Source organism: Amblyomma americanum, chromosome 6 (assembly GCF_052857255.1).
Source record: "Amblyomma americanum isolate KBUSLIRL-KWMA chromosome 6, ASM5285725v1, whole genome shotgun sequence".
Classification (NCBI taxonomy): domain Eukaryota; kingdom Metazoa; phylum Arthropoda; class Arachnida; order Ixodida; family Ixodidae; genus Amblyomma; species Amblyomma americanum.
In genome coordinates this window covers 73713708-73731164 of record NC_135502.1, presented here as the reverse complement: position 1 = coordinate 73731164, position 17457 = coordinate 73713708, and the positions used below count along the sequence as shown (strand labels likewise).

The 17457-nt window shown below is 46.8% G+C and overlaps 1 protein-coding gene across 3 annotated transcripts in view; it reads right to left on the bottom strand.

Annotated features, from left to right (window-relative positions):
• Positions 1-3117: 3117 nt before the first annotated feature.
• Positions 3118-17457, bottom strand: part of LOC144093691 (irregular chiasm C-roughest protein-like) — a 333374-nt gene continuing 319034 nt past the window's right edge. For 2 of the 3 annotated variants that reach the window (XM_077627283.1, XM_077627284.1), the window contains 7 exons: positions 15425-15679; positions 14054-14175; positions 9904-10078; positions 8567-8677; positions 7008-7234; positions 6141-6463; positions 3157-5516 (listed from right to left, as the gene is read on the bottom strand). In XM_077627283.1, the coding sequence (XP_077483409.1) occupies positions 5459-5516; positions 6141-6463; positions 7008-7234; positions 8567-8677; positions 9904-10078; positions 14054-14175; positions 15425-15679 (1271 nt within the window). In that variant the 3' untranslated portion in view covers positions 3157-5458. Of the gene's footprint in view, positions 5517-6140; positions 6464-7007; positions 7235-8566; positions 8678-9903; positions 10079-14053; positions 14176-15424; positions 15680-17457 lie in introns of all 3 variants that reach the window. The other variant, XM_077627282.1, reaches the window with a different exon arrangement.

Here is a 17457-nt window from a genome sequence, read left to right as displayed (position 1 = left end):
ATTCAGCGTATGCCGGTCCCTCCAGCGTGCAACCACTGTGGCGTCGAAAAAACATCGCAAGTATATGCCCCTTGTATCTGAAATCGTTTCAATCCCTTATCTGTGCTAGCTTCGACATTATCCTCTACATTGGCCCAACCGGTAAATGGCACAGAAAGCTACACGATCGCTCAAAGTGTACGTTGTATTCTTATTTTGTCAACTTATCATCTTCCTTAATCGGAGTACAGAAAACCGCCATTAGTCTTAGGAATATACTACCGCTGACAGCACTCTTTACTAGGTATGGCGCAAACTCGCATCCTTAGAGAGATCTTAGAACTATTCGTGCTACCACTGGACAGTATCTATACCTACTGTATTCCGATCCCTTCTTTCCCAACTCTCCCTTCCCAGACCTCAATGCGATTCGCGTCCAGTGACAGTATTCACGCCATTGCTGCCACTGGATCTTCAAGTCCTGGACATTTTCAACACCTCTGCGTTCTTTTAGGTGAATTATTTCTCTAATTCGGAGGCGTTTGTATGTACCCCACCTTTTCTTTCCTTCATCTCTCCCTCTCATTTAATGACTTCACTGAACGTCGCATCGATGCTGTCGCACTGAGCCAACCGCCTGTAAATAGATGCGCAGAACCTAGCTTCGTGCTCTTTCTCGTTTGTCTGTCTAGTTCTCTATCTCGTACGAAGCTTCTCCAGCTCGCACTAAATAACATTTATTTGATGTATTACACATACTGTCAATCCCGTGCAGGATCATAACAGGTTTATTGATCGGGCGCCGCCGTTCCCCCTGTGCGTTTGCAAGGTCTCTTCTCTAGGTTTCTAAGGGTCTGTTTTGACTTTGTGAGACCGTGACATAAAATTCTATCAAAAGTATTCCATACCTTTCAAATTATAAAGACCTTTATTTATGATCCTTTAGTATGTCTTTTGATTGGCGCTACAGGGCCGGTGTAATCGTTTCTAGATGCATGTATCGCTGTTAATCCAGCTATACAAATTAATCTACTTGTCTGCAGTCACTCAATCCTGTTGACTGTCGCCACACTAGGAGAGGGATACAAAGAGGTGCAAGTTTCGAAAATTTTGTCGAAATTCTCCTCGAAACTCACATCTCGCCTTCTAGAGCAATAACCACGGGGAATGCGAGAACGTGGGGCCTCCTGTGGCTTCTTTCGTCCAGTAGCTTCACTGAATGAGCGAGCCATGCGCATCCAACTCCTCCGGAGCGACGCGCACCTCAAGCGGCGGCGCGAGCGTCCGGAGTGGGATGGTGACCGCAACTCGGTGTGAGCGGGAGTTAGTAGAGTTGGTAGTTCGCCGTGGAGCTTCTTTCAGGCATCTATGGAAACTAAAGGCTGGTTCACATGCAAGCGAATGAGCGAATTTACCGGCGCGTCGGAGCGAAAAAATTCCAACTTGTTGGAACATCGTCGCTCTGGCCGCTCGAAGCAGGTTTTTGCACCGCGGCGGCAAAAATCGCGAGCGTTTTCGCTTGCATGTAAAACAGGCTTAAATAGAGTGACGCGTACTGCTCTGTTGATGACTGCGACGGCACTTCTCGGAACTAACCGGAGACCCCAAGTTTTACCGCTTTCTGATGCGAAATTGGAGCAAGAACGGTGAGGTGAGAACGTTCGTCGTCAAAAGTAAGATCGTTGTAATATTTCTGCGCAATACATAGTTTTCACCGACGCCATTTCTGGGTCCGCAAAGCGCAGCGAAAGCCTCGGCGTTCTGTAGACCCGCCCATCGCCAGCCGCAGTATCCAAAGATGGCGCCCATGACGTCCCGTCAAAACAACCTACAACTTACCTCACACATGCGTTCGTTGTCTTAAAGAACGGTAAATGCCAGTTTTCTTGTTCCATGTGCTCTTTGGAGTGAAACAATATATAATAAGCCAGAATTTTCGTAGTTGTTTTCAGTCACCAAGTTCACTCACGCCGTGGACGAAGCCGGATTAAAAGGCTTGACGCATTTATCCAGGTTTCCGACTCGAAAGAAACTTGTGCGGCCATTGACCGGCCAAAACCCCGTTCCGTGCATACATACAAAGGGGCTCTCGCGGACGCCAGCGGCGAGCCGAGGGTATCGTGTGCGCTGTAGGCATCGGTTTGCTTTCGTCCGCTTGTCGTGCAGTTTGACATTTATTGCTTTCTAGGCTGTCTAGTTCTGACGACTGTCTAGTGAGTAAATGTAGCGCATGTGGCAGCACGTCGGACTCGACGAGAAACTTGCGCGGTTCGCAAAAACACCAGCCCGATAGAACCTCTCTTGGGTAAGTCCGACTTCACAACACATTTATGGTGACGATCGAAAAAGGTAGCTTGGAAATGACGACGCGTACTTTGTTACAGTCTTCTTCAAAGCACTCGCCAACTGTTAACAAATGGCTGCCTTCACTGAGGAAGGAGATAAGTTATTAGAAATTTTTTTATTTACAGGTGTTTGTATGCATCGCGCTCCTGTCCAGTACCCCCAGCCAGAAAACTCCCACGCGCACGCATTGAGGTATTTTAAAAATACATCGCCTCTGAAATGAGGTTTTATACATTCACAATCTGTTCTTAGCTGCAACTGGCTTTTCTTTACGAAGGAACGACATCATAGGTGCACTATGAAATCGTACATCTGCTTTGAAAACTTTTGTTTATGTGTATTCCTATGGGGCGCTATCCCACTCGGGATGCAAAACTGGCCACTGGTGGCGGTGAACGCAATGTCGACATTGGAGGCACCTGGCAGGTGCATGGTGCCTATAGCAAGCACATCCATGGCACAGATTGAACGCTTTAGAAGAAGATATCACTTGTGCAGTTACTATCTACAATTAAGATTTATCGAGGAAACAGATCACTAGTTTCGAACCACTTGCCACTGTACAGCTTCTTTTTTATGCAGTACAATGTTGCTTTGCCCATTTGGAACAAGGTCATTTGGGGGGGGGGACTAGCAAGAAAGTACGAGACAGAGCAAGACATAGTCAGCGCTTTGTCAGCATATTTGCTTAATGTGTCTTGTATTTCTGGACTGGTTCTGTACCCTCTTCACACTTCCTTTACTTTGTGTGCCAGCAGGGAAGAACGCAACTGTTGAGCCATGGTTTTTTCACCTGGGGTTCACTGGCGAGGTACATTCCAACCCTGGCTTGAAGCAGTCACCTCATCGGCCATTTAATGAACACCGCAGTAGTTTATGTAGCATATACAAGAGCACTGCAGGTCAATGATAACAACACATCTCACTGAAACTCTCATATAGGTTTAATTAACATGCACACGCACAATGTTTTGCCGTCATAAAGTGAGCAAATTCTCATCAGCGTATATCTGTACAGATGCTAAACAGAAGAAAGAAACAGACAAACAGAGGAAGCCGGAGAGCCCGAAGCTCTTTGGAGCGCGATTTGTCTTAACGCTGGGGTGTGCCTTTATGTACAGTGATGATTTTGCTGCTCAGTTCTCCAAGTGTCACACAACATAGGCTTGAGTTCAGAGCTACAGAGATGGCCGGAGGAGCACGAATAAGGAAGCAAAGAACAAAAAGAGGCATTTTACACTGTTTGTACAGTAGTAAACATTTTGGGAAGGACCAGTGGTATTCTTTAGCACCGAAAGTCATCTTTCTCGGGCGTGCTTAATGACTTGTTAGACTCACCGCAGCACTTGTCTCTTGTGGTGGTTGTATGGCAGTCCAGTTCACAATACAGGGTACGTGATAAAACACCACAAGCATTCACACTGCTTGAGAATCGTACAGAGGGCCATGGCAATATCGAAGCTGATCGTGGTTTTGTAAGCAGATTGCAATTACTCTTATTAGGAAACCACGCTTGCATAGACACAAGTCTTCATTTTTTTCTTTTTCAGACACACAACATGCACATTCATGCTGCCATCAATAGGAAGAATTCGACGAGGAAGCATTCATCAAGTATTTCTACTGAAATTAATGTTATGTACATCAGCCAAGAGAGATAACCAACCATAATTGGCACCAGCCAACCAGTTGCTTAGAAGGCCACTTGAATATATTTAATGGAACTGAGCACAGACATTACAACCAGCAACAAACTGTTTTGAAGCAGTTTTTTTTTGCCACAGACATGTGGGCTTTAGTACAGTTTATGCAATATCTTACAGGAGTTGAATGAGGACTTTCTTAGAGGGGCACTAAGGACAAACAAGTTGGTGTGTCACTAGGTCAGGTCAACCTAATGACAAAGATGCTCCTTTACTAAAAATTCAGCTTTTATAAGATATAAAAGAAATAAAATTGAAATATAGGTGTTGTCAACCTTGGCCGATTTTGCAAGTAAACTGCGTGCATCGGCACAATTTTGAATCTTGGATCCGGGTGGCCAGGCCAGCCACCCAGATCCAACTAGTATTTTTCTACAGCCAGACAAATATAAGCATAGACAGAAAGTGGCATAGAATCAATTTTTACTAAGAACAAGGATGCACAGATTTCTCCTCGGTGCCCTATTAAAAAAAAAAACTGAACATGTGTATTGTACATCTTGCCATGCCGTTAGCAGCGTCCTAAAGAAAGCTTTTCTGTAACACTGCATTCATCATTGTATATTTTTTTGCTTGTATGGCATTACAGTAAAATACGCCTGAGTATTTCATGGATTTGCACAAGGTACACTCCACGCAATAAACCGCATCACTGTATATGGCACATGTTATTTGCAGGCCGCGCATGTTATTGCATGTTGAATTGGTGAAAGCAAAATAAGTCTACTCCCCTTATGGGATGCCATTCTCTAAGCCATGTAAAAAACAAAGAATGCAGCTGAGCCACGTGTTCTGAAACTTGCAAGGCAAGTAATAAAAAGAATTTGATATAAAAAAACATAACTAAGTAAGCAAACTAAAATCTCCAAACCAAACAAGACTGCATCCTTGTGAGCCACACAAACATTTGCATCTTGAAAAAATTGCTAGCAATGAACATGAATACTGATGAGAGCACAAGCTTTCTGCAAAAGAAGGAACATACATTTTTCTCATTCTGGGACACGAGAATTAAGTACTATGCTAAAACACAGCAAGGTCACACTACTTGAGTTAATAAATAAGGCTACCCTTGCCTTGCCTTTCTTTCTAGTCAGGGGAACATGACAGCTTCATGCATGGACAGACAGGCGAGCATACACACACACACTGATGCACACTTACTCATATGAACAGTTACAATTATTAACAACTCTTTGGTTCCTGACTTGAAACACCGCACAAGAGGTGGCACCACCATAGTCACTTCAGAAATACGACACTTTTGTGGGCTTGCACCATCCGCGTCCTTTCTTTCCCCCAGGGTCTGGCCAGAGTTCCCTGTAGGCACACTCACTGAGCGCACAAAGTCCTCAGCGAGGGGCACACAACACTCTTGGTTGTTCCATGGAGAGCACAACAAGTCCTATTTACATTGAGGTCTCCTGCCATCATACATGGGTGGCTAGTGTGCCTGGCTTGACATGGCTCTGTTGTGATGTGATGTACCTGGTTTGAGAAGAGGAAAGAATGAAGCTGTCAGTTAATCGGGCCATGTTATTCATAAAGCATAAAACAGCGCTGACATTAAACTGAGGCACATTAATAATCAAAGACCTGCAATTATCACTAAATTAACAGTAAATGGAGCCCTTCAATTAGAAATTCAATTACAATGCTACCACTGCAGCCACAACTGCATTCTGTATGTTGAGTTCTAGCCTCACAATGCTTCTCCATAGGAAATGAGCCTGTAGCCACATAAATACTTTTTTTCAGCACTATTTCTTTGATGGCTTTCAACAACAAAATGCTAGCACATATTGTGCTTTTGATTGATTACGCATCTCACCAAATAATTTGTATCTGTTAGGCAGGCTTCCTTCATCTGCTTCATGTTGTCATAGAAGTACAGTCGCTCTACAATGAATATTAAGCTCATCAAAAATTCTGTAGCTGAAACTGAGAAAAAAATTAATTTTATGAATTCTGCTACAGAAAAGTGCAGTAGCTCACACAAAGCATTTTTCATGGGAAGACAAACAAGATAACACGGAATAAATAAAAAAGATTCGAATAATTAACTGATAAATTAAGGATGAACAAATGAACAAGAGCTGGCTGATTACTCACCTGTTTTGCGGCAGGGTCGCAGATGAAGCACCAGGCATGCCGGCGGCATTGGCAGCAACCGATGGCACGGCCCTTGGGCTGACGTAGACACCCTGGGGAGGTGGTAGGTTTGACTGCGAAGTGCGTAGGTAGGGGTTGGCGTATCCCGCTCGGAACCGTGGGTCGATGCCCTGGCCCAGGTCATTGAGCGACTGCGGGGAACTGCCATAAAGGCCGCTGTCACGGCTTGCATTGAGCTGCAATGATGCCGCTGCGACTGGAGGTGGGTTGTAGTCACGGGAGTAGTCTACGTATGGTATGTAGCCATTGTTATTTTGAGCCTCCTGCAAGATGAAAACAAAACAAATATCACACATCATTACATGTGGCAGCTGGGAAAACAATGATGATTGTGATGTCTTTTTATTTCCTTCCTTGCAACTTCTCCTTTACTTTTTTAAACCAGAAGCATTGTTGATATTTTTTAATATTTTAGTGCAAATTTTCATGTCCGACTGACGCTACCTTAGCAGCGACCTCCGTGAGCTGTTTTCATCTTGCTGCCTGCTACTACCGCGCATCAAAGAAAAATTAATGTCAGCATCATGAGATACGGGATTTCAGTTATGGAAACTTGCAATGGCTCGAGCAGGGATTTCCTTTCAGCAGGCATAGGCTGCACTATTCTGAACCATTCTGCAGAAGCTTGAAAACTTGATTTTATAGCCAGCAGGAAGGCCCACATGAGTGAGCACAATGGAAGTCTACGTGTTGTACATGATCATGTTTAAAGTAATTGATGTGTGTGGCTATGTGCTACTGAATAATCACAGAGATCCATGTATTTTGAGCTATGTTCAAACAATTCAATTTGAAACCACAACTCACCGATTTGGCAGGAAAAGATGAATCACCATAGTCAGCTGCACTGTTGGCATACTTGTAGATGTCCGCAGCATCATGTGTACGTGCCGATTCACTATTGTCCTCCCAGTTGCGGTCATGTTCATTGTTGGACAAAGACGATGCCGTCCGGATCTCAACCTTGATGTCAGAGTCCCCAGACGACGCTGAGTCCGACTGCTTCCCTTTCTTTTCTGAATTGAAGTCGTCATCTGCAGTACAGAAGGCACGCAATGATGAGCGGATTGAAAGGTATTGCAATGAAAAGCTGTAATGATCACGCAACCTCTTGAATGGTGAAAAACGAAAGTGTGCAACCTAGGGTGGTACCGAATGACATACCCACTAGAAATTCTCAAAATTGACCTATAAGTATGGTTAAAATTGACAGTAATGAACAGGAACTCCGGAACTTTTTTTTTTTTAGTGAAAGGGGGGTGGGGCAAGACTTTCGAGTTTATTTTGTTATTAATTTCTTCAATGCTCATTTACATAAACATTTTATATTATTATTATTTTTTATTTTTCAATGTTCAAAGGTTGATGCAAACTGTCACGTTGTGGTGACGACACTGCAGAAGTTGGGAAGACAACAAAAAGGCTTCCAAAAGAAACTATTTAAGGGACAGACTCCCACCCACTAGAAACTGAATGACTTGGCGGCGGCAATAGTGACAAGCGCGCTGGGCGGTCATCGAACTGAATGCATGAAGTTCTTGGCCACGCTCAACTTAAAGCTGGCAAGGAACCTTTGAGACAAAGAACCAACAGCAACTACAACAATCTGGAAAAATGTGGAAGCATTCGCACGTGGCTATGATCAATGGAGATAAGTCTGGTTGAATCTAGCATTACAAAACAAAATGATAAAGCCGTGTCCCGGCAGTTTTGAATGCGAACGATCAAACGATGGAAAGATTCACGGCAATATAAAATGAACTGAGATGGGCAGCTTTATAGATGTGCGCACGAGGAGTGATCAATAGGTTAAAAAAGCTTGTGCATAGTTTGTTTAAATTCTGGTAACCATGATCATGTACACGGGTTAGCAGTCGACTTCTGTGGGGACATGACTGGCTTAGGTTACTCATATAGGAAATGCTTTACAACTGGCTACGAAGCTAACTAGCTCAGCTGCACTGTGATTTGCATTAAAAGAGTCCTAGAACTGCAGTGTTTCAAATGTCAGAAATCTGATCCAAGTGCAAGCAATTAGAGACTGGGTGGGGGGGCGGGGCGCTGCACTTTCTGGAAAAATGTTGGGAGGGGGGCACCCCCCCCCCCATTCCCCTGTTCCGGGGTTCCTGATCATGAACTGCTAAGTTGTGAATATTTAACTTGCAATTTTTTTTATGCAGTTGCCCATGCCATCAAGATATACAAAAATATTAACTAGGGTTAGTCTTTACTAGAAAAAAATTGTGCCTAAAAAGCAAACCATGACAAGATAAAGTTAAATTTTCTATGGCATTGTAAGAAACGACATCCACATAATGTGTAATTGCACAAAAACTACCAAAAAGTGGAAAGCAGTCACATATTACCTTTGACAATATTCTTCTTTCGCAGGCAGAGGATAATGGAGATCGTCACGGTCACGACGAGTACGATGCCACCAATTACGCCAGCCAAGATGATGAGCATTGGCAAGTTTTCTGAAATTAAATTTTGAAGCTTAATGTGTGCTAGCATATACAGTGAAGGTCAGCAATGCACTGTACAGCCACATTAGGCCTATATTTTGAACACCATGCCAGTACAGCAGTAATGACCTTCCAGCAAAAGCTCATATATAATAGGAGAGTGCGCATTCACATCCTTTGTCTTGTGAGTAGCTTGCAATGTCAGCTCAACACATCTGTCATGCTTTTCAGAAGTACTCTGGACCTGCCAGCTTGTGTATCCATCTGGGAGCAAATGTTAATTTCCAAAACGCAACTGCCTTCCCTTTTCCACTCAGTGCTGTTCCTCACTCCTACTCTTAGTAAAGGTTTGATCTACCGCAATTCCTAGCTGCCAAGTTCTTTGTTTCTTTTACTTGCGATCAAAAGCGAGTTTCACTTTATATAAGTTGGCTTGAGCTTCCCTTCAATGTTATTGGTTCCCCTGTAAAAAGCGCTTTGCCTTCCTGGTCTAAAGAGTACAGGTTTGATGTACAGTAATTTCTAGCTGCTAAGTTTTTCACTTCTATTACTTGCTGCCAAAGTAAGTTTCACTTAGAGCCTTTTTTGTAGAGTAACACGGTGCATAAGTCGTCTCTGTCATTACGTCCCCTGTAAAGGGTGCTTTGCCTTTTCCCGGGCCGTCCTGAGATGAAGCCCAACTAACAACAAAAGTACTGAAAGAAAGTGCAGTTAGGGGCCGTATTTTCTAACATTTAATTTCAGTTGGCCATGAAGTCAATCGCGACAAAAGAAAACAGGAGGTGGGGAAGCAAACTAGCAATCACTGACATGATTTATCAGGTCGCAGCGCCGCCGCAAAGCCACCCTACCACCGATTAAACTGCTCAGACGCAAAGCAAACGCGCCGTCGTGCACAGTCACTAGGCGTGCGGCAAGTTTCTGTCACGAAAAGCATGACGTCACCAGGCACAGCAACAAATGACAGAAAATGAAATGACATGAGAACAAAATGAATCTTTACAACATAAGACCCGAGATCTGCTCTTGCTCCTGACAGCGTAAATACGCACTGACATCTAACTAGAACTACTGACATCTGTAATAGCTTACAATAGCCAGTCAGTTCACATTATCACCACATCATCAGCCTAACTACGTTCGCTGCAGGAAAAAAGCCTTTCCATTATCCCTCCAATTAACTGTGTAATTACCAAAGAGCCTAGACAATAAATAAGGAATCGCAGAAAATGGCTCACTCTGCTTCCGCACAGTGATGAGCCTTGTGTCGTAGCCGAACTGGTTCCACACGGAGCAGTTGTACTGCCCGAAGTCTTCTTCAGCGGCATTGTGGATGATGAGCAAGTTTCTGAGGCCGTTGGACAGAGGCTCCTTTTTGATCTCATAGCCCTGGTTATTGTCAATGTCTACCAGCTGCGAAAGAAAGAAAAACGCATTTGCACATGAGATCGAGCTGGCGATATATGTAGCTAGTTCCCTCAGTAAAGCTATGAGTCAAAGGTATGAAAGAAAGAATGGGCAGTAAAAAATTGTGATTTCCCTTTCCTGGTAAAGTTAGCAATATTCTGCAGGCATTGTTGTTCCTATGAAGTGGCATAGCATACACACGAAGACAGTTGAACAACCGATGCACAAAGTCAAACCGGCACTCGATTTGCTTCAAAGAATGCGTGGACCTGACATCCAGCTGTGTTTTCAATCCACAGCAGTGTGTATATATATATTGTGGGGACTTGCCCCGCGTCCCCTTTGGTTTGCTTTCCAGCGATGCTCCCCGCAGCAACAGCGTCGCCTCGATGAAGGGCGCGCCACGTGACCCTCCCTGATTAGTTACGTTAACTAACAAGAGAGGGCGACACGAGCACCACAGAGGGAGTGATTGCTGCGCGCGCGGGACAGCGCACTCTCCTCGGCTAAGGAACGTCGTCGGGAGCGGACGTGTCGCCCGCGGCGCTCCGCTCTCCGCCCGCAGGGCGAGGCCTCGTGGGGAGGACCGTTCTTCCGCATATCCTCCCGTTCGGGCCGCGGAGCATCCCCTGCCCTAGCGTGGACGAACATTCGCTCGTAACCTTGCTGGTGAGTCGGACGACCTCGATTCCTTAGCGTGTCTTGTTGCTAGCTGGCGTTATTGTTGCTGTAGCAATAAATGCCTTGTTTGTGTCAGCCAGAGTGCCGTTCCTTTGTTCCCTCAGAGCAAGGCCCGCCGTGGCCGGTGTAAATAAGAGAGAGCGGTAAATAACTGGTTAGGAACATTGTGAACACGTGTCTAGCGAAGGTAACTCTTAGTTAACTGATTTTTACATCCCGAAGGAACCTGCACCTAGGTTAGGAGGCACGCGGCTCCAGAGCAGTTTCAGCCACTACGGATTTCTGACTGTGCATTAAAATGTAAATACACCAAAAATTTCTGCATTTCATCTTCATCATTACGCTGCCGACAATTCCGGGTACAAGCCGCCGCGGTGGCTCAGTGGTTATGGCGCTCGGCTGTTGACACGAAAGACGCGGGTTCGATCCCGGCCGCGGCGTTCGAATTTCAATGGAGGTGAAATTTTAGAGGCCCCTGCACTGTGCGAAGTCAGTGCACGTTAAAGAACCCCAGGTGGTCGAAATTTCTGGAGCCCTTCACTACGGCGTCCCTCATAGCCTGGGTTGCTTTGGGACGTTAAGCCACCATAAACCAAACCAAACCAATTCCGGGTACTGAAACCACGACTTCGTGCTCCGCTGAAGAAAACCATTGACAAATCAACAACCGCAGTGGATGGCCCTACAAAATTCAAGCCTGCGGTCAGAAGCGAAACGGAGAGAGCACATTCTATCTTTTAGCGTCCCAGCCGACACGTCTTGCTCAGAGATTCATTGCAGCGCCACAGGCAACAGGCCTGCGTGTTACCACCAGCTCTTCACCAAGGGACACTCACGTTGTCAGCTTAAGCACCATACGCACCCGAGAGGCGTACAAAAAAAAAGTAAGCGTCTGTTAGTTAACCGTTCCGTTACGGTTCACTACGGTTAGCAAAACATCGAAGCAGCTTCAAACTAGAGAGTAAAGCCATCAGCGGTCAACTGAGCAACCGATAACGGATCTCAAACTACACCAGCGCCGACTGCAGCCGCAGAAACGGCTGCCGTTTCGTCCGAGGACCATGTTTCACGCGCGGCAAATTGAATGTCCCCTGCAGCGGGTTCCGGCCGGCAAGCGAAGGCACGCTCGTAAGCAAAACACAAACCCTCTGCGGGCCGCTGTTAATCACGTCGCGACCACGTCATTTAAGCGTGGGAGACGCCCGCGCGCAGCAGCAGCTCGCGCCGCACGGAGCTGAAGCTTCTGCAGCGGCGGCCGGGACCGACTGGCGTACAAGGAAGCGCGAGTAGACACCAGATTAATCAACGAAATGGCCCAGAAAAGTAAATCGTCGGACACCGCCAAGAGAGCTGGCTGGGAGGGAAGCGAGCGACCAGGCTCGGTCTGACAACGATAAAAGAATGGGGAGAGAGTGAAAGAAACAGGAGGGAGGAGGTGAAGTTGTCGAGACAACGAAACGGGTCGCTCGGCAGCAGCGTTCCGCACTGCCGTCGGCGAGAGCGGACAACCCTATGCCGTACTACAACATGGCTCCCGCGCACAGCAAGCAAGAAGCGGGTCGGCCGGCTAGCGAGCAGCGTCCGGCGGCCGTCGTCTCTCGAGCGGCCTCAATCAATACTCATTAAGGAACGTTTCGTCATCGTCAGGCCCTCCCCACTTCCTCGGTTCACTTCGCCTTCGCCACCGAGTCCTTTACAGGATTGATGGCCGCCTTATCTTCGCCACTTTCTTTCACCCCCCTCCACCTTTTTTTTTGTTTTTCGCTTCATATCTCTCTCCTCTTCTCATCGTATCCCCTGTACTATATATACGCTCGTTTCCCGTCACCGGCCTCTTCTTCCGTGTCCGCTCGACCTTCTTCGAAAAATGAAAAGAAAGCACGCGAGCTTCCTTGCAACGCCATTCCAAGGAGAGAAGCTGCTCGCCTCGGGGTTCAACGAATTGGCTTGGGCCAGATGACGCTGCCGCCACCTTCTTCCACTCATTCTCTTTCAATTTCTTGCTTTCCGCAGTTTTATCAGTCAGCGCGAAATAAGAACCGCCCGCTTGACTTGAGGAAAACAAAAAGAAACAGGCAGGGTGGTCCTGAAATTACCGAATGACAGATACAAAAGAAGAGAAATTAAAGGAGAGCACGCGGAACGCCCTCAGCTATATACGCGGCTCGTTTTTCACGGCACGAGTGACCCTCGAGGGAGCCGTTCAAATTAAATGCGTGGCCCGTAATGTAAGCCATGCTACTTCGCGCATGTCCTTCTCCTCCTCTCGCTGGGGTTTGCCATGTCCGCGGCCTGTCTAATTTGTCGCCAGTAGGATCTAATAACGGGGACAGTCGGAGCTCATTTACTTCTATTCGCTCAAGAGCGTGCTTTCGAAGCGAAGCCCTGCGCGCGATTGGAAGCAAATCGCTGAAAGAGCATTTTCTGCCTATTCCTCACACTGCATGTTTCGTAGTGCTCGACACTAGCCGGGCCGAAAAAATAAATATATAAATGCACAGCGCGGCTGGTGGCACGCGGCTTCTGCGACCGAGGCACTTTAGTGCTTCCAATAACAGACTCATACGCTGCGGACCCATTACGCAAATGAGCGAAACAAAACCGTGCTTCATTAAAGGCGAACAGCAAGCGGTACAGAGACCGAACGCAACTGGAAATTCCGGGACAAGAAGCCCAACCGAAAATACAATTTTTCATTCTAAATTCGGCTCGGGATCGGACTCATCCGATCCCCGGTTTACTTAAAGAACAAAAAAAAAACAAGACAAAGTGACAAAATGTAACGGCGCCGAGATTCCAATCGCCTGCTGGTAGGAGTGCGCGCATAGTGATTTCGTTGTACTGATGCCCGCTCGAAGTAGCGTTTCCGGCGCCAACTTCGATTCTTTCTCCGGACCATTTAGCCTTTCTCGTCCTTCTGAAGAGTCATCAACGTAGTGCTTCTAATAAAAAGGGAAGATTGGCAATTTGGAAGATAAAATCCCATCACTTTCGTGCAAAATTCTAAGGACAAAATGCGCCGCGAAGTTAACGTAACCATCGACGGACTGGCGCGCATCGTTCAAGACAGAAGCGCAGAGAAAAATAATTAATTTCAATTGACTGCTTCTCTTTTCACTATTTTTTTTCTCTTAAAGCCACACTGCAGATTGCGAGGCATGACACTGTGCAGGGCTCAAGACTCAATTTCTGAGTCCTGCAGAGAGAGACCAACATTTCGGTACAAGCCAGCCGTCTTATCAGCCAGAACACTGCCGAAGGCGAGGAACAAGAAGCAAAGTAAGGGGCACATTACATTACCTGCAGGTTTCTGGACCACGCGACCCTGGTGGGCGGCGGGACGGAGGTGATGACGCACTCGACGCGCACCTGCTCGCCTTCCACGCCGTACTGGGTCGTCGGACTGCTCACTTTCGGAGGGCCTGAGTGAAACAAGCAGGCGGAAATGGCACAGAGTGTTCCGAAGTCCCATGCCAAGGGCTTCACGCAATTACGCACACGTGCACAGACGGAGCGTGTCTGCAACCACTGGACTCAAATCCTAGAGCGAAAATAACAGTTCAGTGTTCCTCTAGGTTCCTTGTTCACAACTGTCAATAAAGAACCCGTACCGACGTCGTTTTCACTGCGGAAACTTTAGGTAGATAGCTGCCAGGAGCAGCACTAGCAAACAAGAGTTTCGAAGTGAATACGTCCACCATAAATGGCGTAGTCAATCGGGTACTGAAGAGATTTATGAGCCGCTTTGTCATAGTAATTGCAAGAGCTGTGGCTGACAATCAGCTTAAGAATTCGGGAGTATACGCACAGGAAGAAAAAGCGTTTTCAGGACATTCGAAATGGACTGAAGAAAAAAACAGAAGCTCCAAGTCTTTCGCCTTCCCAAAGAACGAAGAAGCGATGGCGAAACCTGCACTGCATCTCCAACCCCCCTCCTTACGTTTTTGAAGAGCATACACTTCGAGGCCCACATGCCTGTATCATATGACTACAGATGACGAATATCCATTGGGCAGAATGTGATCACGTGATGGAGTGGTGATGTCGCCGGCATTTTTGTTACAACATACTCTGTGACTACCAGCGCTCTTTGATGACATCAGCTGCAGAACATTCCGTAAGGCTCACCTTAATCTACAGTTAGACTGTAGATTAAGGTGATTAATCTACAGTTAATCTGCAAATTAAAAGACTAATCTACAGTTACTTAATCTACAGTTACCTGTTTACCTGTACATTAAGTCAAAATTTAATCTACAGTTTGAGGTTTGCTCATTGTCACATCCCTTGCGGCAATAATTTGAGCTGGCCAGGGCTGTTGAAAGCGGGTGTTTGCTGGAGAAAGAAAAATTACAGGGCGCCGCGAATAGCTGGCTGCTCAGCGCATAGGTGGCGCCACCGTATGCTAAACCTCCGGAAACTAGCCTAAAGTTCTGGCCAGGTTTGATTTGAAGTTGCCTGGTTGGTAGGATCAACGAGCTCTCCGTGACTACACCAACAACACTACTATCACTACCCAGAAAACTGCCCCGGCGAAGCTATCGCTACAAAATAAAGCTAGTTCCAACGAGCGACAAAAGGCCGCGTGAGACGCGTCGCTTCTGTCTCTTTCAGTTTCAGAAGTCTACACAGAGTCGGACGAGGCTCGCAGATCGGTCGGCGCACACGCACCTTTGACGTAGACGTGCACGTCCTGGGTGATCTCCGGAAAGCCGGGCACTGTTGCGCGGCACGAGTATCGGCCGGCGTCGCTGGGCCGCATCGCCGGGATGATGAGCGTCGACTGGCGGGCCAGCACGCGGTCCGAGCCCTCGTGGTGCCACACTATGTCCGGCTTCGGGTTGGAGTCCACCTCGCAGCGCAGCGCCACCTCGGCGCCCTCCTCGGCGGCCACCGTCTCGGCCGTAGACTTGAAAGCGGGCCGGTCTGCGCGCCGAGAAAACAGAGGGCGCCACCGGTCACCGTTATTCGTGTAATAATCTAGCAAAAAACCCGCAGCGCCATTTAGGCGTTAATGCAGGGGAGAAGGGGGTATACACAAGGGCGAGAAGAGGTAAAAATGATATAGTACAACACTGATACGAAAAATATGTTGAAAAAATGACTCAAGCATGTCGCTTAAGCTATTTTGTCTACATTTATCAAGACAAAGTGGCAGAAATGTAACGGTATAAAAAACGTAAACGACAGATGGTGCATGCCATTCATGCTTTTATGCACCTTTGTTTTGCGCCACACAGTAGAGAAGTACATTACGATCCAAGTCCAAGCCTCACCAACTGTCTAATCTAATGAATACACTCAGACCGCAGGCGCAGAAAGAGCTACTTGAAATGGGAAGAATCGCGATTCAACCGTTCTACTGAGGACCTACTGAGGTATCTGCATTGTATGCGGCCGCCACGAACGTCGCATATGAACGCTGCATCCTGTTGTCACTGCGCAGTCCGTGACGTCGCAATTTATGGAAAGGTACTAACGTAAGACAATTTTGTTTGGATCAAACAGCTGCTTGATGAAACAAAACCTTGTGATGACGAAGAATGAGTCTTAAAGACGCCACCTGGAGTATAATCAAGGCCCTGAAGCCACACTTCGCATTCATAGATGTCTGCGTGGACTCTCGAAGGAGAGAAAGGATTTGTTTGAATTAGGCGCAGTTCAAATTAGGCGCAGTTCAAATTAGGCGCAGCTCGAATTAAGGTGAACCTCTTTAATACGTCTGGTGTTGATGGAAGCAAAGCGTCAGTTCGGATAAATCTGAAGTTCGAATTAAGCGAGTTTAGTGTAAAGAGGCAACATCAGGTATTACGCGCCTCTTGTATTGAAAATCGTTTTGAGTTTGACGAAAGAGAAAGTTTTACAGGCTGCGGTAAAGACGCAACGGCACAATTTGCGGAGCACTGCTCGCAATCTGCGAAAGCCCCGCCGCGGTGGCTCAGTGGTTAGGGCGCTCGACTACTGCTCCGGAGTTCCCGGGTTCGAACCCGACCGCGGCGGCTGCGTTTTTATGGAGGCAAAACGCTAAGTCGCCCGTGTGCTGTGCGATGTCAGTGCACGTTAAAGATCCCCAGGTGGTCTAAATTATGCCGGAGCCCTCCACTACGGAACCTCTTCCTTCCTTTCTTCTTTCACTCCCTCCTTTATCACTTCCCTTACGGCGCGGTTCAGGTGTCCAACGATATATGAGACAGATACTGCGCCATTTCCTTTCCACCAAAAACCAATTATTATTATTATTAATCTGCGAAAGTGCACAAAAAATTGCAGCGGTGTCGGGAAATCTAAAATCGACGACTGAAACAAACGACGCGTTTCTGGCTGCGCCAAGCAAGGCGGGGCGTTCCACTGCGAAGCAAGGCACTCCCGATTCACGATTGCTACCGACAATCTGAACCTTAATCATCCACTGAACTTTGAGTTAAGGTTCACGGAAGAAACAAACGTGCTTTGGGTGGCCGATTGGAGTATGTCATGCTACTGTGCCCACTGTATCTCACAAGAACCGAGCCAATTTCCAGAAGTCAGAACTGGTGTTACGAATGAGTGGCTGATTTCGCGAACTTTACGGTACTCGTGCGTTGGACATTGAGACTCACAAAACCTGCGGACATCGGCCTATCATGCAACGTCATCATGTGGGGACAGCTTTGAGAATGACGGCAGTTTACAACGTTGCACGGTTATAGCGAAACTACGCCTTG